The sequence below is a fragment of the Chlamydotis macqueenii genome, chromosome 12 (assembly GCF_036417535.1).
Source record: "Chlamydotis macqueenii isolate bChlMac1 chromosome 12, bChlMac1.mat, whole genome shotgun sequence".
NCBI lineage: Eukaryota > Metazoa > Chordata > Aves > Otidiformes > Otididae > Chlamydotis > Chlamydotis macqueenii.
Window position 1 is genome coordinate 1,502,531 of NC_141567.1, and position 22,928 is coordinate 1,525,458.

Here is a 22,928-nt window from a genome sequence, read left to right on the forward strand (position 1 = left end):
CAGTGCGTAATTTCTAAAAATGCACTGAATTTGTAAAAGTTTTGAATAATTTTTTTTTGCTGTGAGGGAGTTGAGCTCCCAACGGAGGATCCCTGAGTGCGTAGCTGGAGCTGCCGAACCAAGCGGGGCCGAGTTCTGTGAGCGCAAAGCAGCCCTTGATTTTAAGGACGTCAGAAAAAGGAGGGACGAGCACGTTGATGGGAAACTCCCATTTAATAAAACCCACCATGACTTCTCCTCTGTGCTTAATTTTATATTTCAAAAACCAGACTTTGTCTGTTTTTTGGAAAACCAAGACGCCCCTGTAAATTCCAGGGGGTTTTAACGGCCAGAAATTTTTTCAAGTACGCGCTTAACAAAATGTTGGAAAGTGGAGAGCGAACAATAATCCTGCAGCGAGGAAGCGTACGAGGAGACCGAGCCTCGAACAAAGCGAAACCTCCAGGAGGCAGAAAGTAGGTCAGGTTGGTGAGGATGAGCACGGAGGGACAGCGTTAATGTGGAGGGGAAAAAAAAAGGAGGAAAGAAATCACCCCGTGGCCGCGTTTGCCGAAGGAACGGGCTGTCTGCTAGGAGCAGCTGAGCCCTTTAAGCCTTTTTCCTTAAAACCCGTTATCCCTGATGAGGGAGAGGTAATTGCAATTAGCAGCAGTGTGAGAAGGGTGAGACCTCAGCCTGGGTTTGGGTGGGGACGTTGGGAACTGCCGCAGATAAATTAGGAGTTTGTGAGGTAGGGAGGCTACAGGTCTCCTTTAGGCCCTGGAAAACACTTCAAACCCCCCAGCAGCATCCCCAGCCCCCCAGCAGCACCACAGGCTCAGCAGGGGCGAGGGGCAGGGACGTGGTCTCATGGGGTGACGTGGCACCGAACCCTTGAGGTGAGGCAGGATGCAGAGTTTTTGGTGAATCCCAAATGTCCTGGGAGCCCCGCACCCTGAGATGCCCCCCTCACCTGCAGCAGAGGCAGCACCCATCGATAGATTTGTGCTGATGTGTGCAGATATGCTAATTGGTTCATTAATCATCAGCACCCACAGCTGTAATTGGGCTAGTTTTGCATCGGTTCAAGTGGCTTTGGACAAACCTTGGCTCTTCCCTTACAGGAGGTAATTTAGTGCAGTCAGTCCCAACACAGCCCCTTTGAATAAATCCCTAAAACACATAAAGAACCTCAAACAGGCCCAAACCGTCACCGCTCTGCACGAAGCAGCTGAGACGTGCCTAAAGAGCGGGTTCTCCTTCAAATCCGAGACACGATAAACCCAGGAGACTCCAGTCCTGCCACCAAATGATAACGTGTTCCTCAACAGCAGAAAATGAAGGAGTTGGAGCTTAAAGCTCTGTTTCCATCCCAGCATCGCTCGCGCTGCCCTCTGGCTCGCGCAGGCCCAGCAAATTTAGGGCTGGTGTCTGCATAAGGGGCTGAAAAGAAAGATGGGGACAGACTTCTTACCTGGGCCTGTTGTGGTAGGACAAGGGGTAATGGTTTTAAACGAAAAGAGGTGAGATTCAGACTGGATAGAAGGATGAAAGACACAGTGTGTCTTCACGCGCACCCAAAAACGCCCCTTCGGGTCCCACAGCCCCTTCTCCTGCGCTTCCCCCTTGGCAAAGAAAGGAAGGAGCGGGCAAGGGGTTGGTATCTTGAAAACATTTTTATTTCATCACTATTCCGTGGTAGCATAAATAATAGGCAAGGACAGCACACTGAACGTAGAGAGGGGGAAGCCGTGGGCGCGGGGCACAGCGTGAAATAACGGAGAGGAGAAACAATTGCACAGGCACTGCTGGGCCCTTCAGCAACTTGATTTACTTAAAAATATACAGAGATATAGGCAAACGAGCAGTTTTTGGTGTTCTTCCCTGTGCCACGGGCCTAATCCACAAAAAAAACAAAAGGAAAAAACCGACCGTGATTGTACGCAGGTGCTGAACACCTCGAGCAGCTGCGCAGCGCCAGCCGCCGCCGGCCCCATCCTTCGGGGCGGCGCTGGGCACCGGGGCGAGGCAGGCGCCATCCTTCCCCGCGTCCCAGCGGAAAGGAGGAGGGCAAGTCCCTCTTGGCAGAGGCCGTTAGGAAACCCAGCCTCTTTTCTTTTTTTTTTTTTTTTTTTTTTTTTTTTTTTTAATTTAAAGGCTATATCCTCTTCCCTAAGGCTGTAGCCAGAGGATGCTCCTGCCAAAACCCAGCCGTGCCGTGGCCACCCCCCTGGGGAGGGTCCGGGGCTCTGCCGCAGCAGCGTGCTTTTGTGCATTAAGCCCTTCCTGCACTCCGTTCCAGTTTTGCACCCGCCGTCACATTTTTTTTTTTTTTTTTTGCATAGGAAAAAGAAAAAAAAATATTAAGAGCAACGAAGCATCGCGCTTTTCCAGGGACTGGCTGCCGCCTCGGCTGCCCCGTGCCGGTTAATCCCAATGGAGGGGACGTGTCTACTTACTCCAGGAGCATCGCCGGGGCAGGCGGGCGCCCCAGCCCCCTCTGCGGCGGTAGCTTTCGGTTAGAGAGGTTTTAGTGCTAGACAAGACTCAGGAGGACGAGTTTCCAGTTAGCGAGCGGGCTCTTGGCAGGTCACTTGACTTCTGGCTCATATTCTGTGTGAGTGGATACAATAAAGTTAAAGAGCGAGTATAAACAGAGTTTATTTATAAAACGTCCCTGGAAGTTAATTGTTCTTCGGGCTGTTACGCAAGTTCTTCAGCTCCAGCTGTAGCTGCCGGATCCGTATGTCTTTCTGCGAGAGCTCGTCTTTCAGCCGCCGGATCTCGTCCTGCTGTCGGAAGAACATCCGAAGGAGCTGGAAGGGAAGGAGGGAGCTGGAGGGACCGCAGCGGCCGCTCGCCCTTCCTGCCAGCCCCCGGAGCCGCGCTGCAGCCGTTTCATAACTCGGCTGCTTTCGCAATGCGGCGTCATCTGCTGCGCTGCCCGCGCTCTCGGATTTGGTATTTCACCCCCCCTCCAGCCTGGGGATGCGCCACGCATGCGGTCTGCGACCTCAGCTCCAGCAAAACAAATTCCTTCCGGGGCCAAGTGCTGACGTTTCCCCAGCGTATGTTGTTTTCAGAGGAGGATTTTAATTAAAAAAATAAATTTAGGAGCTTAACGGTGCTCCTTTTTGGGTGCTGTGTGGTTAGTGCAGCGTGGGATGCTTCAAGCTACGGGGAAACGCGGTGCCCAGGGGCTTCAGTTTGGGGGTACAGAGAGTGGCAGAGGGGTGGCTTTATAGGCTGCACCCAAAAAATGCCCCATCCCCACCAGGCAGTGACCGTCCCGGTGCCAGGGCCGCGCTGCCCTACCTCGTTTTCCGTCCGGGGTGGCACGTTCTCCAGCAGGTCTATGCCGTTAACGACGACGCTCCTCTTCTCCTTCGCCGGTGCCTTAAAGACGATTTTGGATGTCCTCTTGTAGCCCTCCTTCAGCGACATCAGGATGGGATCTGAGCGGGGCAGAGCACGGGGAGCAGGGCTCAGGGGGGGCTGCGGCCCCGTCCCACCGCCCGACCACTTTCGGGGCTCCGTGCCGCCCTCCCAGCACGGCACCGGTGCCTTTACCTCTGTTCACCCCGCTCAGCCACTCGTCCGGCGTGAGGGCTGGCTCTGTCCCCGGTGTCATCGGGTAGATGTCCTCCTGGTACGTTTCTGACTGAAAGCCCAGGGAAAGAAAAGCAACCGCCGTGGTGAACCTGCTGGGTTCTAACTACGCCTTGCAACGGCCGCGCGCCGAAGGAGCGAGCGCAGCCGTGCAGCCACCCAGGGTGTCTGAGGAGGTAATAAACCCGTGTTTGCACTGTTCCGTTGGGTGAGGAATGCCAGCGCTGCCTGCTCCCGGCACGCGCGGCAAAGCTGGGAAATGCCAGCCAGCCACAGAGCCGAGGGGCCGGAGGGGGACGAGCGGAGCTGCGGCAGAGCCTGGGATCGGCTCCTCCGGCCAGGTTTGCTTCCAGCTGCAGGCAGCGCTAGGAATGCCAACGCCAAACCCTGCTCCACCTCCGGGATGCGTTTTACTGGGAACAGCCCCTAAACCTCGGGTGAGACGAGCCCCTCGCCGCCCGTTGCAACGGCCCACGCTGATTTTGCGCTAACCAGTTGCATCAAGGCCAGGAGCAATGCAGAGATGGGTTTCCTAAAAGCATCCCCGTCGAGCCCGGGGTGAAAATCCCCTGGGAAGCCCGTGCCAGGGAAGCCTAAGGACTGGGGAGGTGTAAAACTGGTGCAAAGAGACCCAGCTGTCGGCCAGGCGGTGCAAGCAGGGGCACCTCCATCCCCCCAGACCCATTTGGGAAACCCCCAGATGCCGCTCACCCCCGCAGAGACTCACCCTCCTCGGCACGATCATGGAGATGGGTTCGATCAGCCCCTTGAGGGTGACTAGCTTGTAGAAACGAAAGACCTCGCAGGCCGACACGTCCAGGCCGTGCTTCGGCATCACCCCTGCGGAGGGGGCGCAGATGGTAACGCCGGGGACTACGAACCCTGGGAGCCGGCTGGGACCCATCCACCTCCCCGGCACAGAGGACCCCAAACACTGGGAGACCCAGATCCTCGCTGAATTAATCCCTGCCGTCACCCTGGGGACTTGGGGCACGGACCTGGGCTGCACCAGGGGTGTTTGCGGGGATACTGGGAAAGGGATAAGCAGCCTTTATTCAAGGGGGGAAAAGAGAAGAATAAAATAAATTAAAAAGAAAAATAATCACAGACTGAGGTCTCTGGTGAAGCCGTGAAGGCTGCGTCACCACAGGAAGGAGAGTGCAGCAATGCGAACGCTGCCCCGCAAGCGCAGCAGCCCTGCGCCGATGCTCCAGAGCCCGGCGCGGCGCCCGCCAAACCCGCGCCAAACCCCTTTACGAGCGGCATTTGGTTAATCACCTTACGTCATCTACCTCTTGCTCATTCAGAGCGGGGGGGTGAGCAGCCAGCCATCCTTACCCAGTCCTTTCTGCGGGGCCGGGGAGCGAAACTCCATCAGATAACTCAGGTAGGGCTTTTCGGAGCCGATCTCGTAGTACCGGATGTTGCCGTCACCCTGCAGCGAGCGCGGGGGAGAGGGATGGTTTACCACGTTGGCAAACGTGAGGTGGGCTACAGACCCTGGTAACAACCCCCAGCAGCCCGCCGTTGGGAAACGCCGGGGGGATCCGGGCTGGGGATGCTGCAGCCCCATGCGGTACCCGGCGGGATGCTCCCCGCTCGTCCCACAGCGGCGGGCACCTCTCCAAACCGGGGTTTGGTGGCCAAAAACGCTTTGCTTGGGCCTCAGCCCTGCTCCCCCAGGCCGTTGGCCGCAGAGGGGCCCCTTCGCCTCGCCGGGAGACGCTGCCGCCCCCGCCGCTGCGGGGTGCCGAGCGCAGCCCGTACCTTGCCGGCCAAGTACAGCATGTGAGTGTCTGCGTCGTAGAACGGGAAGAGGAGCCCCGAGAGCCCGTCGATCTCCTCCTCTATCAGGGGCATGGACAGGTCCTCCTGCGCAGGAGGAAAAGGCGCTTCAGTGAGCAAGGTATCCTGAGCGGGGGTCCCGGCGGGGACGGAGCGGGGGTCCCGGCACCCACCTGGTCCCAGAGAGCGATCTGCCGCGTGTTCCAGCGCGACACGCCTGTCGTCAGCAGCCGCTTCGTGCTGCCCAGGAAGACCACCCGGTTGACGCGGTGGTTCTTGCAGTTGGCCTCCTGCAAGATAGGAGCGCGTTGGCCGGCCGCCCCCGAGCCCCCCGGCCCCGGCCGAGCCCCCCCACTCCTCTCCCGCTCCGTCCCAGTGAAATGCCAGCTCCGTGCTGGTGGGGTGGTGCCATGATCCAGCCCCTGTCCCCTGTGCCAAACCAAGATGCCCACCTCCCTTTAATATTCTCTGTCTCCTTTACTGCTAATCCACCATTTTCCTCCAAACTGTGGCTCTTTCTGGAACTTCCTCCCTAATTTCTACAATTTTCCACAAATCCTGAATTAATAACAGAATAAAAGCCTCCAACTCCTGTGCTTGGGACGAAGCCGAGCCCTGCCCATCATCTCCCCCTAATTAAAACAACCAGCCCCATTCCAAGCAGAGAATTACCCGCAGACCACGGCAGAGGCAGAACATCACCTCACAAGCACGTACGGCACCTCGCAGACGTTTCCACACCTTTCAGCGGGGTTCTTCCCCGAGGGCTGGTTTCCGCCCCCCGCCCCATCCCACCCCGTGCCGCGCCCCGACGCGAGTGCCGCACCTGCAGGACCCTGCCGGAGCGCGGCTCCACCACCCGCAGCTTCTTGTCCTTGCAGGTGGTGGCCAGGAGGCTGCCGTCGGTGTTGAAGGACATGCAGAGGATGACGTCGGTGTGGCAATCGATCATCTTCACCGGCTCCCCGATGTCCAGGTTCCAGATGAGGACCTGTGAGAAGAGGGGAGGCTGCTCTGGCGTCTCTTCTCCTTGGAGACCCCCAACCCGCTTCGGGCATCTCAGTATCTCCTATTTTGGCCGCAATCGTCCCCTCATCGCCCACAGAGCCCCCATCCCTCCTCCCAGGGCCGCCCTGCGGCTTGTGCCAAATTAAAGCAGTCCTCATGACAGGGCGTGAGCCCCTCGCACGTGGGAAGGTACCGTCTGCTGCGGGCACGGGGGGATCGTTTTGTTCCAGGCTCCCACCCACGCCACGAGCAGGGAAAGCCTTTGCAAAGGCAGCCCCGAGGAGCGGGGCCGGGCAGGGCTCACCTTATAGTCGTAGCCGGCGCTGAAGAGGATGTTGTTGGTGGTGGGATGCCACTCGACGAGGCCGACACGCCGGCTGTGCCCGTACAGCTCCAGGACGGCCTCCGTCATGTTCCTCTTCAGGCCGCCCTCGGGGATCTCCCAGATCCGCACCTGCGGGATGGGGCGGGCGTCGGGACGGGTTTTGGGGCCCTGAGAGGACTCCGACACCCACCCACGGGGGGCTCTGAGCTGCTGAACCCCCGCGGCCGCATCCTGCACCCTAACGCGTGTCCTGGGACGGATCCGGTCTCCGGAGAGCACAGAGAGAGAGAGTCCCCGCGGTTCTGGCCAGAGATGGAACAGCGTTTGGGGGCCCCGAAAACTCATTTGCAATGTGACAGTGAGAAATCTGCGTTAGGATAGGGGCTCTGCGGCACGGCGTCACCTCTGTGGCCTGCTCCTAACGGAGTTCCATCATTCCTCAGGTCTTGGGAAAAAAAAGGGGGGCGAGTGCCAGGGATGGGCACTTTTAGGCGGGGTTCCCCAGCACCACGGTCACCACGACCCAAAAACAGGCATGCTGGGACTGGTCGCAGTACTAACGCCGATCTGTTAGCTGGAGCTAAGCGCACAGAGCTTCACAACCTCGTCCCATCCCGGGATGGAAGTGATGCTTTTGGAGAATTCTCATTAAAAAAAAAAAAAAAAAAAAAACAAAAATAAAAAACAAAAACCCAGAGGAACAGCTCCAGAAGTGCCTCCCTTCAGCCTCCTCCCAGGACACTGGGGCGAGCGGCCGGGGTGGGACGCAGCCTGGGAAGCCAAAGGCTTCCTCTCCCAGCCCGTCCTGAGAAGCCTTCTTGATCAAATTTTCCCTGCAACGCCCCTTTCCACAAAGGGATGCGTCCTGCCAACAAGATGCCGTGATGCAAAATTCCCTCTCCGTCTCCGCACGCCCCCTCGGCTCGCTGCGCCCGAGCGCACGGAGAGCTCCGCAAAACCACGCAAACGCTCTTGTTTGCTGCAGCCGGGACTGCGCGAGGGCCTGAGCGTCCTCTCCTCCGGTAAAGACCGTTGACCTAAACCCCGTCACACCCCCCGGGAGCCAGCGGAGAGCGCGCGGAGGCGCAGGACCTGCCGTAAGCATCGCCCCAGGCGTGGGGCGGCACCGGGAGCCAGGAGCCCATCCGGCTGCGGGGCCGCTCCCCTCCAACTCATCCCCATCCCGGGGGGAAATTCGCCACACCGGACAGCCCCAGGGGCTATTAACTTAATTCCCCAGGTTCAGCGATGGCTCATGAAGCCTTCCCAGTACCCTCCCTCCCTCCAGCACCTCCTGTTCCCAGAGACTCTGTATAAAATGTTTAATTTAAAGCGGGAGACAGCTCACCATGACTCACGGCCATCATCTGAGGTTTTTTCCCCCCACTCAATATCTTCCATGACAGGCTTTCAGCTAATAAAAAATGCCAATATGCTGAAGAGGATGAGACTTGAGGTGATAAGGCAGCGAAACGCCGAGATCAGGCGAAGCAGATTTGTAACCGGTGAAGATCTGGGTCACCCCAAACCCCAGCTCCTGCCCTGCAGAATGGGCGATGGTTTCTCACTTTCTCCCTCGTACAAAAGCTTTTTTTTCCCCTTTACCATACAGCCTTTGGGACGGACTTGCGTCCAGAGCATAAAAAGGAGGAGGATGCAAACAGCAGCTACGCGAAGACGACCTGGTTCGTTATCCCCCAGCCTGCAACGCTGCCTGTCGCTCGCATTGCTTGATGGCTGAGGGCACGGGAACGGTCGCGGTCCCCGAGAGCAAGTAGGATTAATAATAGCATTGCTATTGGGCTTGGGGGGAAAAAAAAAAATAGGAAAAAAAAGAAAAAAGACCTCATTGTGCACAGCTGTACGGCTTATCCGCAGCAAGGGACGCAGAAAGAGCAGCGCTGGGACAATGAGTGACACCGGGCACCGGCCACAGCCCCCACAGGAGCCGGGGTCGGCACGATTCGCCCACTGCCCCGCGTCAGCCTCTCATCCCCCTCCCCGATCCCGAGCCGTCACCCCCCGCAGCCCCCATCCCGCACCACCGCATGCGGAAATTGAAAGGCAGGAGGGTGCGTGGCGGTGCCGGCCCGCGGTGTCCCCGCTCACCGAGGTGTCTTCGGAGCATGACGCGATGATGTTCTCAATGAAGGGGTTCCACTTGATGTCCAGCACGTTGCCCTGGTGACCGCAAATTTTGGGGTAGTTCGGTTCGATCCGGCCTGTCTGCAATTTAAAATAAACCAAAAAAAAAAGAAAAAAAATCAGTGATAAAGTTGGTCTTTTCAAGGCTGGAGCCTCGTTAGGGGAGAGCGCTGGGATGGGGCTGGGAGGGACTCGAGAAGCTCCAAACCAATCCCCGGGCCCCCACGCAGATCAGCCGCGGGGTCCCGCACGAAACGCGGGGCACTTCTCCCCCCAGACCGCAGCAGTGACATCGACCGAGGCACGTGCGCGACAAACCGGCAGCCCGGAGCCGCTGGCGGGCTGGGAGCGCGCGAACTAACTAGGTCAGCACGACACGGCCACTAAATATTTCAGAGCCGCTCCAGCGCTGACCTTTTTAACGGATCGCGCCGCCGGCTCCATTTACCACGCACAAAGAAACACGCCGCAGATAACGCGCCGCGGTTTTACCATCCGCGGCGAAGGGCGAGCACTCGGGCCCGGGGGCTCGGCTCCTGCAACCGAATTCAAATTCAGGTTTATTTGAATTAATTTGCTCCCAGAGAGAGAGAGAGAGCGGCTAATTGCCAGGCAGCCACGGTCGCAGGCCCAGCCGGGAACAGCATGGGATGCGTGGAATCCAGGCAGGGAGGGAGATGCGGAAAAGCATCACACACGGCGCTGGGAAACACAAACCTCCCCGAGCGCCCTGTATCAGTTTTAAACTGCTTTTCCAGAGGGATGATCACCGGAGTGAAAAGCCACTTCCTGCCCAAACGGCTACAGCAGCTCCAAGCCACCCTCTGGACACGGCCCGTGTGTAAGATGGGAACACGCCGGCCGGAAAACACCGGGAACCTCGTAATGCGGGTCATTTCAGTTACTGAGGTAAAGGGGAAAAATAAACAGGTGCCTGCTCTCGCTGCCTTCAGCTGGTGACCAAACCGCCGCGGAACCAGGGCCAGTTTCAGGGGTGCCAGGACAGGGACGGATGGAAGCGCCGTTTTCCTGGTTAATGCTCCAGACTCAGGCTTTCTTAGTCCTATTACGAATCAGCTCGGGTTTTTAGGGATAAAACCCAAGCACGGCGACTTTCTGACAGTGTTGCCAAGGTGACCCCAAATCCCTGGCAGCCGGTGGCTCCGGATGACGCCACGGCAGGAGGGACGGTCCCCTGAGCCCCCCCAGCCCCAGGATATTTTTCCTTTCCCAGATCACATCCAGCACCACTGCAAACTCTGGAGCATCCCACAGGATGGGCAACGCACTAACGTACGCATCACCCGTGGATTTTAAATTTTCCTTTCACTCAGTGGCAGAGGCAGCCCCGTGGGAAGTCCCCGTCACACCAAACTCGCACGGTGCGGGGCCGTGTCCCTTCAGGACACCGAGATCTCCACGGACAAGCTGCCAAGGTTTGGGAAGAAAAAACCCACAGGTAAGACAGGGAAGGTGGAGGGAGGCGCAGCGAGGCTCGTGCTTTGTTAGCGCACGAAGCTCTGCCTCCCAGTACCCCCCAGCGACCCTCCCGGGGATTAACGGGACGCGCGGCGCAGCTTTACGGTCATTCTATTAAGTACGCCGGCAGACATTGCCCAGCCAAACAGCTCAGATTATCCAGCCTTCCCCCCATTTCCATTAGCGTGGCACTATCACCACAGTCTGGAGCAGAAACTCCTCCGGCAGCTGTTAAATTCCAGGCGGACAGAGATTTAACGGCACCAGTTAATACGGAATCACTTCAATTTTGAGCAACCAGCTGAGTGACTTCCTTTGCAAAGCAGGTTTGATGGGTTCTGTCAAATTCCATTAGGCTTTCCAGAGGACAGAACAGAGGCTGGTTGCTTGGGATAGTTTCTGCCCAAGAAATCCAGACTTTTGGTTAAAATAAGCTGAAGGCAGCCAGCACGCAAGAGCCCCCGCGGTGCCAGCAGCGAGGGACAGACCCCACGCGGGAGCAGCGGGAGGTGGTGCCCACGCCCAGGGCACTTGGAGGAGGAGAAGGAACCAAATTAAGGAAATAAAAATAAAAAATAAATATTAAAAATTTAAAAATCAGGGATTCGTGCTGCAGCTTCCCATTGAGTCATTCGCAGAGGGAGTTCACCAGCAGCCGTGTGCTAAGCCGCGGTGAATCCTAATCGCCAGATCCCTGATCCCCGGCGAGGGGCGGCGCGGTGACCCAGATAGCGTCCCGTCAGCGGGAGCGTGCCGAGGCTCTCTGGGCTCCCGCAGCTCCGAGTTTTTCCACGGCGTGTGCTGGAAGGAGCAAATCCGCCAGCACCTTCAGCCCTCCCCGAGGAAGCGGCACCCACCACGGGGACCGGCCAGGCCGCCCGTCCCCGGACGCTCCCTGACCCCGGATCGGCTTTTAGAGGGGGGCTTGGGGAAGCACTGCCCGAGCTGTGCGGGATTTACGGGGTTTCCCAGGAAATCCTTCAATGCACACACGTCTCCAGTGGCTGAGATTAAGAGTAAATAGGTTTACTGCCGTCCTTTTACGGAAGGTCTCACCTCCTCGAGATCCAAAGAGGAGGAAATTGTGCCGATTCCCCCGACCTGGGGCTGATCCGGCGCACGGGAAGGCCGCTGCAGGCTAACGGGCCTTCGTTAGGAGCCACGCCAAACGGGCCCAGCACAAGCGAGGGAGAAACCGGACAAACCCTCAGCAGGGACCCAGAGGACCCATCCCACGTGGTAGCGGGGACCACCCCGGCCGAGAGCCCACGGGGAGGGGGAGGCAAGCGGAGGGCTCCCAGCACAGCCGGGCATCCGCAATGGGAACCAGTGAGGCTCCAAGGTCAAGGAGATTGGGCAGCACACGTGTGCGTTCCCAGCGGGATGATCCCCCGGGAGGGATGCGGCACACAGCTGACCTGGCTGGAAGCTGGGCCAGGGATTCTCAGTAAGATAAATCCATGGGAAAAAAAAAAAATTAAATAAATCCATGCATGCAGTCAACAATATTGTTCATCAAAACACCAGTTCCAGGTGCCGGAATGTCCCACGGGCTGCACAGCAAGCACTCCTGGCCATGCTCTCCCCCAGCACCTCAGCCTCCACCCACGCCACATCTCTCCGTGCCTCAGTTTCCCCAGGAGCTAGGATGCTACCGCCGACTCGGCAAACTCCACGTTCAGGGCAGCTTTGGGATAAACAGCCCCAGATTCAGGGCCGTTTGTCCCAAAGTAACAACCAGGTTACTCGCCATAAGAAAATCATCAGTTTACAGACAGCTTCGTTACTCTTTCTGTTATACAACTAAACCATGCGAGTCATAAAGCAGGGAAATACATCAGCACGGCTTAACGCCGGTTTAGCCAGGGTGAAGGTTTAAATACCAGTGACTCCTCCGGCGCGGACGGAAACGGCGTTAAATAAAATACAAACACAGCCACGGGCAGCCCCGCCGCCCGCGCCCGGGGAAGCCGTCCGCAGCGCAGCTCCAGCCCCGCCGGACCCTATGGGACCCGCACCCCCGAGCCCCACGGAGCCCGGCACGCGGCAGATTTCCACAACTTGCCGAGATCAAAACCCCGCAGCCCGGCCGCAGAGGTATTCATCCCCGCCGTAAAAGCGGGAGCCAGGCTCAAGCTTGTTAATTAAAAAGACAAAAGCCCATATAATGTCCCTGTTAAATTGGATTATAGACACTAAAAATAAATCTGTGTTTATGGGTAACTAAAAGCCGCTCTCCCCGGCCAGGGCAGGGTTTCTCTGCGTTTTAACCGGCAGAGGGGGCAGGCAGGGCTGCGCTGCCATGGCCCAGGCAAAGCTCTCGCCTCCCCAGAAGCATTAACGGGGGCAAAAATCTAGATTCCCCCCCCGTCAAGCTCCTGTTGGCCCCCAGGACCCGTGTTTCCAAACCTCGCTTCCTCCTCTCAGCCACCACCAGCTCTCCGGGCAGCGTTAACATTTTACGCTGATGCTTTTTGACTGGTCCAGGCGTTTAAAACCAGCCCCATCCCAGGTCTGGGCTTCCCACGGCTGCTCTCCCGTTATCTCCTCGATTCGCACAGCGACTCCAGACTGTGCTCCGTGGAACAGCGATGCTGAAGCATCAGCTTTTTCAGTAAGCCTCAGGCCTTTCTTTTTTTTTTTTTTCCTGGCCATCTCTAAGTAAAAGGAGACGTCTCCTGCAGACTAAAAATCAGATATAGAAAAAAACCCAACATAATACAGACCAAGGCAGCCTTCCATCACCAGGAGCCAAGGACGAGGGGTCCGCCCCATGCGCAGCCCCCCACCACAGCGACAACAGGCAGCGCTGGGACGAGCGACGGCCTTGGACTTCCCACGCCTAAACAGAGACTCCCCCTCCCTGCTCGCCGCTTCCTTCGGGCACGCGGGCAGATCACATCACCCGTGGAAAACAAGCTGACCTTCATCCCCTCCAGAAACAAAACAAAAATTCCTCCTGTCGCAACGCGAGCAATGCCGGCCACCCTTCTCCCGCGAGAGCCAAGGAACCCCCACAGCATCCCACCCCACAGCGTCCCACCCCCACAGCATCCCCCTCCGCACCCCCAGCCCCGTTTATACTAAATCAGGCGCAGCTGAAATAAATCCACATCTCACTGGAGGTTGTTTTTCCCCAGCGGTTTCAGCCCAGCCCAGAGATAAAGCATCGGCGCTGCCCAAAGCACGTGGGCTCTCCGCGCTTCCTCGGTGCCCGTCGCTGCAGGTGAGCTGCAGCACAAACACGTCAGTTTATTATTTTTTTTTGTTTTAATAACCACTGCCAAGAGCTGTCCTGGGACTGGGAGGAGAGCAGTTCTCAGGCTTCAGGTCACAACATCTTCACGCATTCGGATAAGGCGAAAACATTTCGGATGTTAAACAGACCGAAGCTGAAGACAACAGCTTAGGGATGGAAATCCCTTGGGAAGGGGAGAGCGGGTGCTCCTGGGGCTGCGCGGCCCCATCCCGGCTCCGGGATCAGACAGTTTCTGGGTTTTTTGCACAGGTTTTTTTTTAAATGGAGCCCCAGTCCTGGCTTTTCTGTCATTCCGCGGGTCCTGCTCTCCATCCACGCATCCCTTCTCAAGGCGGAGAGCGCAAGGGACAGCTCGGGGCGGATGGCCAGTGCTGGGACCGCATCCGGAGCGGAAGTGTGGTCCATGCTGGACCACAAATGGGGACCTAATGTCACCGAGCTGCTTCCCTTCTGAATGGCACCATCCGGGCAAGGCTGGATTTTACTCAACCGATTACTGCTGACTCAAAATACAGGGACATTTTCAACGGGGTCTCCTCTCCTCGTCAGCTGAAGCCTGGACCAAATCCTTCTGTTGCTACGGTTTGGGGAGCAAACCATCATCTCCTCCAGCCCCAGCGCACAAGCTCTGTGTCGCCCACTCTCCAGGGATATTCATAGCACAAACCCCTCTGCGGTGCTGGGAAGAGGCTGCTTCCCAGCAGCCAAGGCTCCAGAATTTGGGATCCTGCCCCAGCTCTGCCGCAGCGCAGGGTGGGGGAACTCGAGGAGGTCGGGGGAAAGCAACGCAGCCGCGCTCCGTCTTCCCAACCTACGGAGCCTTGCAGGGGCGGCTGCGCGTCCCCTTGCTGCCCCAGCATTTCTGGGGTTTCTGGGTGAACATTTCCGAGTAGAACAGAGGGCAGAAATGTTAAAAAAAAAAAAAAAAAGGCAGCAAATCAAATCCTGACTAGATCTGCAGTATCTAGGTTACCTTAATTATGTTCGGCTAAATATGGATGCCAATTAATTAGAGAGCTGCTGATTTCCAAAGAAAATTAGTTTACTCTTAATGAGCTAATCAGTGCCTATTTGAAAAAAAAAAAAGAAATTATTAGATTGTACAAAGGCATGTGCAGCCACTTGGCACAGAGCGCCAAGGTCTGCTCCGGCTGGGAGTTACTGGGCGCAATCTCGCCAGGATTTCCGCACGGGGCCGACGATCCCTTCGGAGCAGGTTGGAAACGGCATCGCGCTCCCTCTGCTCACATCCCACTGGGACCGGGCTACCTTTGCCAGAAAAAAAAAAAAAAAAGAGTAATTTCCCAGCAATACCGGGTTATTAGCTCAGGATTTAGGACCAGGAGGAAGTGGTGCGTGGATGGGCATCCTCCCAGCTCCGGCTGGTGGCGTGGGGAGGGAGGCAGAGATGGGGCTGGAGCACTCCGGGTGCTCAGACAAAGCTCCTGGTTTTTAGAATATTAATCAGAGTCAAGCTGCGTGCTGCAATTAAAACGCTGATTATAATTTCTTCCATCTGTAGCTGATTCTGCTCCAGAAACTCAAGAAAAATTTCAGAAGAGATGTGAACGTTACATGGGGAAAACATCCAAGAGGAATGCCGGGGCGTGGGGAGATGGGGTGCGGAGGGGCTCGGAGGGGAACGGTCCTCCACCCCGCCGCGGCTCCCTCTGCCAGCTTCCCCTCCCGGCTGGAAATCCCGGAGGATTTGGCACGGTGACCCTGCTGTCCGGCAGCCTGAGGGACAACCACCTTCTCCCCACGCGCATCGTACGTCTTCAAACAGGGTGTGCCTCCAAGTTCCATGGGGCGGGCGCATCCTCAAGTGAGCGCGGCTCGTCCGATGCCAAAAACGCTCCCGAGGAGGAGCGACCGGGAGTCCCCGTGTCCCCTCCCGCAGCCCAAGGGCCGTGGGGCGAGGGCAGGGTGCCGGGGATGGGACGCTGGTACCAGCTCGGAGCTGCTGGTCCACACGCCGGATTAGCAGCATCTCTGCACCCCGATACTCGCTGCAGCGCCCTGTGCCCAGGTTTCGGGAGCAGAGCAAAGCAGAAGCAGCGTTCACTTCATTTCAAGGTCGCTGCCGCCCAGGTTTTCCTCCAAGAGAAGCAGCTCGGCGGCTGCCACGGGGACGAGCGCTCGGCCGGGAGCTGCCGCCGCACATCAAGTGCGGCCCCGCGGGGCGGCTTGGGAAGCATCGGCTGAATTTACGGGAGTTTAAAATTGCATGAGCAAGGGATGTGCGGATTCACGTGGGCACTTGTGCAAAGAGCACAGTGCTGCGGCTTTGGCGCTGGAGTCTTAAAAATAAATCTTGTGTGAGGTGGCATCTGCCGCCGCGCACGAAGCAAAAGCCCCTGGGGTTTTGCAACGGGAAAACTGGGTGCGCAGCTGCGCTCTCCCTCTCAGGCTGTCCAGAGCACCCGATCTGAGGGATGAAATGAAGGGGAAGGACCCGCTACCTGCTTCCCAGGAGCTGTGTTGGCGAAACACTGGGGCCACAAACCCGAGCGGCAACTGCGAAGGGTGACGTGCCCAGCGCCTGCCCCGCCCCGTGCTCGCTAAGAGATGCCAGAAAAGCCGGAGCAAGGAGGAGCTTTTAACAAATGTTTGATTTTCTTCCTGAAAAAAAACCCAATTTACTAAGGCAGCCGTAAATCCTCCTTTCCCCGCAGAAGAAAACCCCGTTAAAGGACAACAGAAGCTTCCACACGTCCTCAGGAGCGGGATTCCCAGGATGGCGTGTGCGGAACCGGCTCCAGACCGGAGTCACCTCCGACCAGGCCAAACCTCTTACCTGCTCGAGGGGGATGACGAGGAAGGAGCCCCCGCCGGCGCTCTCGGTCACGATGGCCAGGAAGCGGGCGTTGACGGCGCAGAAGTGGTTGTCGTGGACGTTCTTGGTGATGGGAATGCCATCAAAGCAGTGCTCCCGGCTCGCCACCTTCCCGTAGACGTTCCGAAACTTGGAGCTGCGGTACTGCGGGCGCCATGACATCTGCCGGGAAAACGCAGAGGGGTTAGCCTTCCCAAAAATACCCTTCCCCGGGCTCTTTCCCAGTTGCTTCCCAGTTTCCAGCCCGTGCTGCAACAGGGATTTTGCCCGACGAGGCACGGCAGTGTGGGGGCAGCCCGGATCTGCAAATATAACAGCCTTGGAAAAAATATCGGATGTCTCCCTGGTGCAAGGACCGACTCAGAAAAGGCATTAAAAGGCGCTCTACTGTTGCAAAATTTAAGCCGCTCTCCTTTTCAGCACGAACTGCTGATCTAGAGCGCGCAGCGCTGCTCCTTCATGTGCGTACGACAAGCGAATTAAGGCTTTTAACGCGATGGCTTGGAAACGGATGGGGCTGCACCACGGGGAAGCAGCGGGGCAGAGTAAGGGCACCTTGGCCGGGAGCGCGCGTCGGAGCACTGCTACGCGCTCTGCTCAGCCGCCTCGGCGGATTTTGCGCGGCTCTCCCCTCGCGGGCTAAGCCGGCTGCCATTGCTCCCAGCAGGGAGATGCTCCCAGAGAAACGCTCCGGCGGCCGCTCTAATCCTAAATAAACCCGAGTCCCTGCTTACCTCTACTGGGAGCATCCCGCTGAGGATGCATGGCAGCACCGGGACCACGCGTTTGCCACAGAGACGAAAGGAAAAAGGACAGGGACCTTGAAGATTTAACCCAAAACGAGAGCAGAGAGACTTTTTTTTTTTTTGGCTGGGAAGGTTTCTGCGCCGAAAAAATGCAGACTTAGGTCCAACAAAGCGCTGTGAATCTTTGCCAAACCTACCCAAGCGCTGGGAGCCAGGCAGGGCAAGGAAAAACACCCGGACCGCAGCCTGAGGAGCGGCTCTGGAGAGTCTCACTGAACCTTACATTTGCCTTTGTCTGAACGGATGAGTTGTCACAGTGAAATTACATTTTATATGTTAAAAAAGCACCAAAGCGTATTTCGATATTTTTTAATCTCTCCATTTGCTCCGTGATCCCAGGACTTTGCTCTCATTTCTGCCATCCCTGCGCCTCTGCTCTGGACTTATGGCCCCAAATTCTACCCAAAGGGCCATTTCCCCAATTCCTTCCCCACTAAGCTTTCCGGATGCTCGTCGCGTATCCCCACGGACCCCCCTGCAGCAGGGCAGCAGAAAAGGGGCTCCCAATATTTCCTGCATCCAGAAATTCAGCTTAACGAGCGGCTGCCAAATGAAGGGCCGGCACAAACGAGCTCCAAGCGGCGCAGAGATGCGGTTTTACCCTTAACGCGGATCCTCACGCGTGCGCTACGGATGCTCCCTACTCGCCACGGTCCTCAGACACGAGGGCGATGCTGCTTCCACGACCTCAGCACTTTTCTCTTTTTTTTTCCCCCTCCCTGTTTTATTCTTTCACCAAAAACCGGGCAAATCTCCATGCAATACGCTCAAGTGCCTGTTTCGCTGGAGAAATCCGGAGTTTCTTTCCTTTAACCTCAGTCAGTATTTCCTGTCCACAGCGTCACATCGCCCCGCGGCCCCGGGGACTCAGACAGCCTGGAAACGCCGGCAAAATCCCTGGCGAGGGGCTGGGGGCTGCCCAGAGCCAGCGTCGTGCGGCGGGCGGCTCTCGTTCCTGCAGATTTCTGGGTTTTGGCAGCCAGCGGAGGCCTTCCCGGGCCAGAAATAACTCCCCACGGCGCGTGGGAGAGCCGGGGGCTGAGGGGGCTGCTCCGGCCAGGGCTCTGTCCCGCGGCTGGAGGTGGGTGCTCGGGTGGGTGGGAAAAGGTGACTTCCAAAACAGGTTCACATCATCTCCTTCGGCAGAGGCCGTGTGCTCCGGCTGGGAAGCGGCCCAGGGAAAGTGGCGTCTTGCTTTGCGATGCTGCTGGGACTGCCGGGTTTGGCACGTGGCGACGCTGCCGGCTCCGGCGGGATCTGCCCTTTCCCTGGGGAGCCCACAGGGCATCATTGCCTACCAAAAAAACCTAGGAATATTTTCTGGCTGAGAAAAAAATCACCGGTTTCCCATTGCACTGTCCCATCAGGGTGTTTTTGTGAGCGATGCTTCCGTTCTGGATTGATGAAAACTTTGAGTTTCCAAGCAGATGCTTTACTGTTCCATTTAATTGTATTATTTATTCCATTTATTTTTCGCCACTATATACACATTTAAACCTTCTCTGTGAAGCTCGTGTCATCTCACAGGGCTTCCAAGCACCCCAGTGACGGGGAAGGAGCAGGAGCCCTTTGGTTTCTGCTCGTGGCAGTGCCGCCAGGCACACCGCCGCTCCCATCCAGAAAGATTTCCCCGGCACCCGGCTGCTCCCGAAGGATGCGGACAAGAGGGCAAGGCCACCGAGGGACCTTAGGGACACCAGGAAGAAGAAAGTCAATGAAAAACCAACAGGCAAAGGGTGATGCACCACCCCTATGCCGCAAACACGGCCGCCGATGGGTTGCACATGGGAAGCCTTCCCAGTAAAGACACGTTTTCACAGGAATCACCACTTTATGATGGAAAATTGTTGAAAACAACCTGAATTTTCTAGGCAGGAGGAGGAAAATCTCTTATCTCGCAGCCTGTGCAATCCAGGGGAAAGCTACAGTTTCAAAGAGGAAATAGTTTTGTTATTTACTTATTTATTTTCCCTCCGCACGCTGCTTTGCAGAGTCGTTCGCTCGCCCGGGTTTCCGGGCTCGGAGCGGGCACGCTGGCGTTCGGCGCTAGACAAACATCCTATTTCCTGGCTGAGCCAGCGAAGGCTTTTGAAGATGAGGAGGGGATGGAGAGGAGGAGGGGATGCAGGGATGCCTCAGACACCGGTGGGATGCAGCTCCGCGCTCCCCTAGGCACAGGGTATTTCGCAGGAGGTGCCGACATTTCCCGGCCGGGAAGGAAAAGTCAACTCCAGCGAGACAAAGCGGGAGAGGAAAGGCTGGAAAAATCGACCCCGCGCTCCCACGACGGCACCTCTGCCCTCCGCTTCCTCCCAGGGCAGGGACGGCGACGGCGGCCGGGGGCTCTGGGGGGGCTTTGGGGCACAGAGACCAACGCCGCTCAGGTCCTGCGGGGAGAGGCGACCATGACCAAGCCATGGTGGCATCACCACGGCCAAGGGGACAGGACCTTCCCCAGGCGAAGCACTGCACTCGCCGTCCTCATCTTGAATTTAAACCCTTGCTCCAGCCGCATCTCAGCAACCGGGGAAACGAATAGCATTTCAAATCTTGGGGGTATTTTCCCAAATTTCCATGCCTTTTCCTCCCGACTTTCAAATTATTTGACTTAAATTTTGCAAAATCATTTTCATTGCAAACTCTTTACCCTCTACAAATACTTTTCTCTCTGCTCTAGAAGAGAAAAATGAACAAAAGGAATTCAGGGTCAATTCACGGATGCTGGTGAGTCCCCCGGCCGCTCTCTGGGAAGACGGAGGATGCTGGAAGACAAAAAACCCCGCTAATTTTAGCTCCTGCGTGCCGCTCGCCCCGGAGCACGTGCGTGACGCCGCGGACATCCCTGGAGCCGTGGTCGGCCCCGGCGCGGATTGAACTCCCGGCAGCGAGGGCCCTAGCCCACCTCCGTGCGACGTGCCACATCCAGCAGTTCCAGAAGTTATGATCCAGAGCATTTGCAACCCTACAACACATGATTGTTATGAAACTCGCTTTTTGAGTAATTCTCTACATTCTGCTGACACTAACGGGCATTTTCATTTTTCCATCCCCTCACTCTCAGCGGCTCAGAGGCATTACAAAAAATCTTATTGATTTACTGGAGCCATTGCCATCCATCCCCAGAATCGGACTGATGTGCCGCCATTTCCAAGGCTCGTTCTACTTCTGCATTATTCTTGGACTCTGGTTTTTTCCTTCCATCACAAAACTCCTCCCTTGTTTGGAGTTGAGCAGAACTTACATGAAAAAGGAGAATAGTATAAAGAGCTTTGAAGTGAGGCAATAAAATAAATCACATCCCCAATCACAACGTTCAGCAGCACCATTAACCTCACAGACAAGCAGCGGCAGGGAAATGCTCCGCTCCGCTCCGGCGTTTTCAGGCTCCTTGCAATGTTTTACTTATTTAAGCACCCGAGGGGAAGAGCGTATCCCAAAATCCCAAGCTGGAAGGTGGAAATCTCCTCTGTAACACCAGTCAGAGCATCAAATGGGTGAGCTGGGAAGGCCGGAGCAGGGATACGGGCGGGCGCTGAGCATCTCTTTCTCCTTCCTCTCCTTCCCCTGCTCCCTCCAGCCGCCCCGGGGAGGGGAGCGCCGGGCAGCGCTGCCATCCCGCTTCTCCTCTCCAGACAAAAGAACAAAGCAGCTCATTGAGGTTTCATAACCGGAGAGACGATATCTGCCACCGCCGGGCGTCCGCGCCGAGCCGGGCATCCCGGCCGGGGGGAGCATCCCTCGTTGAGCAAAAATACTGCATTGCAGGAGAAGTGACAGATTATTCCTGTCCGCCGTTGCGTTGGGTTTGGTGCTGATCCTCCAAACCAGAGGAAAACAGACGGACCTGGAGCTGGGGAAAGATCCCAGGGCAATATGATACACAAGGAGCCCGGTGTCCGCAGCGCCGGGTGAAGGCTGCGTGCTCCCCGGCACCTTTGCAGAGCTGCATTCCCGTCTTACCCTGACCCTGCAGAGCAGACAGGCGCAGAAGGAGGACAGGACATGCAACGCCGGCCGGTTAGCAAGAGATTTCCCACATACAACAGCGCTGCGTTAAGGCGCCGATGCTGATGAGGCCGGACCAGGGAAGGGACCGGCCCGTTTCCCTCTCCGACAGCGCAGGTCGGCCCACGCGTGGAGGTGGCAGAGAGCTGATTTCCCTCTTTTTCCCCATCCATCCCCGGAGCTGCAATATTGCATCATATATGGCAGGGCTGGCACAGGAGGCATCCGTCTGAGCGGCGTGGGGAGCATCCCAGCAACCCTGTGGCTGCGGAGGGGTCGGAGCTGGGCACCCTGCGAGCTCCGGCTTCTCACACGGTGGGGAAATAAGCGTTTAAGTGGGTGCCACTCAGTTTTACACCCGAGAGCAGCTTCAGGAGCAATTGCAAAAAAAAAAAGCAAAAAAAAAAAAGCAACTTTTTATTTCGCAGGTTTCTCTCTCAGATGGGGGACGAGTACCGGCCTCCCAGCCCCCACCAGCTGGGCAGAGCGGATGCTGCGGGGCAGGCGGATCTGACCCACACACCCCAGCAGCACACACAACCCCCGCGGGGACCAGCGCTGCCCGCGTCCCCTTGGGAACGACGCTGCCATTCGCCTGGAAAAAAAAAAGAAAAGGAAGGGAGAAGCAAAACAACCAGCCCCTCTTTGGAGGCTTTTCTGATCTGCTGGCAGCTCCGGCCTCTGCCCACCAGCAGCAGCAGGACGCAGCTTTCGGCTCAATGTGTTTATTTTTAAATGCATCTTTTCAAGCCTTGGGAGTCTTGGCAACGGCAGCCCGGAGGGACGGCTTGCGCAAAGAGCCCTGAACGCTGCAGTAGGCAGCTGCGCAGCGCAGTGGACCGGAATCCCTAAAAAAATCTCTATATCCTATATATAGGGCCGTTTAATCTGCCTCAATCATAACAGCTTTCAGAGAAATGAATTTCTGCTTTCACCTGTACGAAGCAGTCATTCTGGGGGGTTAGCAATACCCCCCCCCAGCCCCGGGCACGGCGGGAGCCCTTTCTCCTTCGCAAAATCATGTTATTCCCCGTTTTCCTTCCTCCTCCTGGTGCAGGCAGAGGTTCCGGTGAGCATTCCCCATCTGGGGCTTTCCAGTTGAAGTCAAGGCACAGTTTTGAAGGAAGAAAACCAAACGCAACTGAAACCCACCCCCTCGTTACCCTGTGGCCCCCGCTCTCCTCTCCGGAGCCGCCACGCCGCCTGCGCAGCCCCGGGAGCCGCTGGGCAGAAGTTATTTTCCATCAGAAAGGTCAGCAGTGCTCGAGTTTGACATTTCCAGTTATCGATCAGCCATTAAGGCAACGGGCAAAAACAAGAGCTGCTTTCTGGCAGATCTTGACCAAGGAGATGGCTTCGTTTCTGGGAAGCACCACGCTGCCCCATCGCCCCTTCCCCTTGCCCAGGGATGCTCCTCGCAGCACCCACGTGCAGAGAGCCAGGAAGAAAACATCAAAATACCTCATCAGGGCTTATTTTAGAGGAAAAAGCCGCTATCGGACACGGTGCCACGCCACTCCCCCGAGCAGGGCTGCCACAGGATGATGCCACTCCAAAACGTGTCCTGCCCGGGCTCGGCCGGAGACGGAGGGTGGGATGTGCTCCATGCGTGCCCGCCGCGTTAGCAAAGCATGTATATGGGATTTGTGCTGCTGGAACCCACTCCCGAAAGAAAAGCTTGAAATTAAACAG

General features: G+C 57.0%; 1 protein-coding gene across 4 annotated transcripts in view; it reads right to left on the reverse strand.

The window, feature by feature from the left end:
- Window positions 1-1,636: 1,636 nt before the first annotated feature.
- Window positions 1,637-22,928, reverse strand: part of CORO2B (coronin 2B) — a 31,580-nt gene continuing 10,288 nt past the window's right edge. For 3 of the 4 annotated variants that reach the window (XM_086756961.1, XM_086756960.1, XM_086756959.1), the window contains 11 exons: window positions 16,387-16,587; window positions 8,816-8,932; window positions 6,686-6,835; window positions 6,200-6,364; window positions 5,547-5,663; window positions 5,356-5,460; window positions 4,927-5,023; window positions 4,316-4,428; window positions 3,550-3,640; window positions 3,295-3,434; window positions 1,637-2,795 (listed from right to left, as the gene is read on the reverse strand). In XM_086756961.1, coding sequence (XP_086613087.1) covers window positions 2,664-2,795; window positions 3,295-3,434; window positions 3,550-3,640; window positions 4,316-4,428; window positions 4,927-5,023; window positions 5,356-5,460; window positions 5,547-5,663; window positions 6,200-6,364; window positions 6,686-6,835; window positions 8,816-8,932; window positions 16,387-16,587 — 1,428 coding nt within the window. In that variant the 3' untranslated portion in view covers window positions 1,637-2,663. Of the gene's footprint in view, window positions 2,796-3,294; window positions 3,435-3,549; window positions 3,641-4,315; window positions 4,429-4,926; window positions 5,024-5,355; window positions 5,461-5,546; window positions 5,664-6,199; window positions 6,365-6,685; window positions 6,836-8,815; window positions 8,933-16,386; window positions 16,588-17,159; window positions 17,283-22,928 lie in introns of those variants that run through there. The other variant, XM_086756962.1, reaches the window with a different exon arrangement.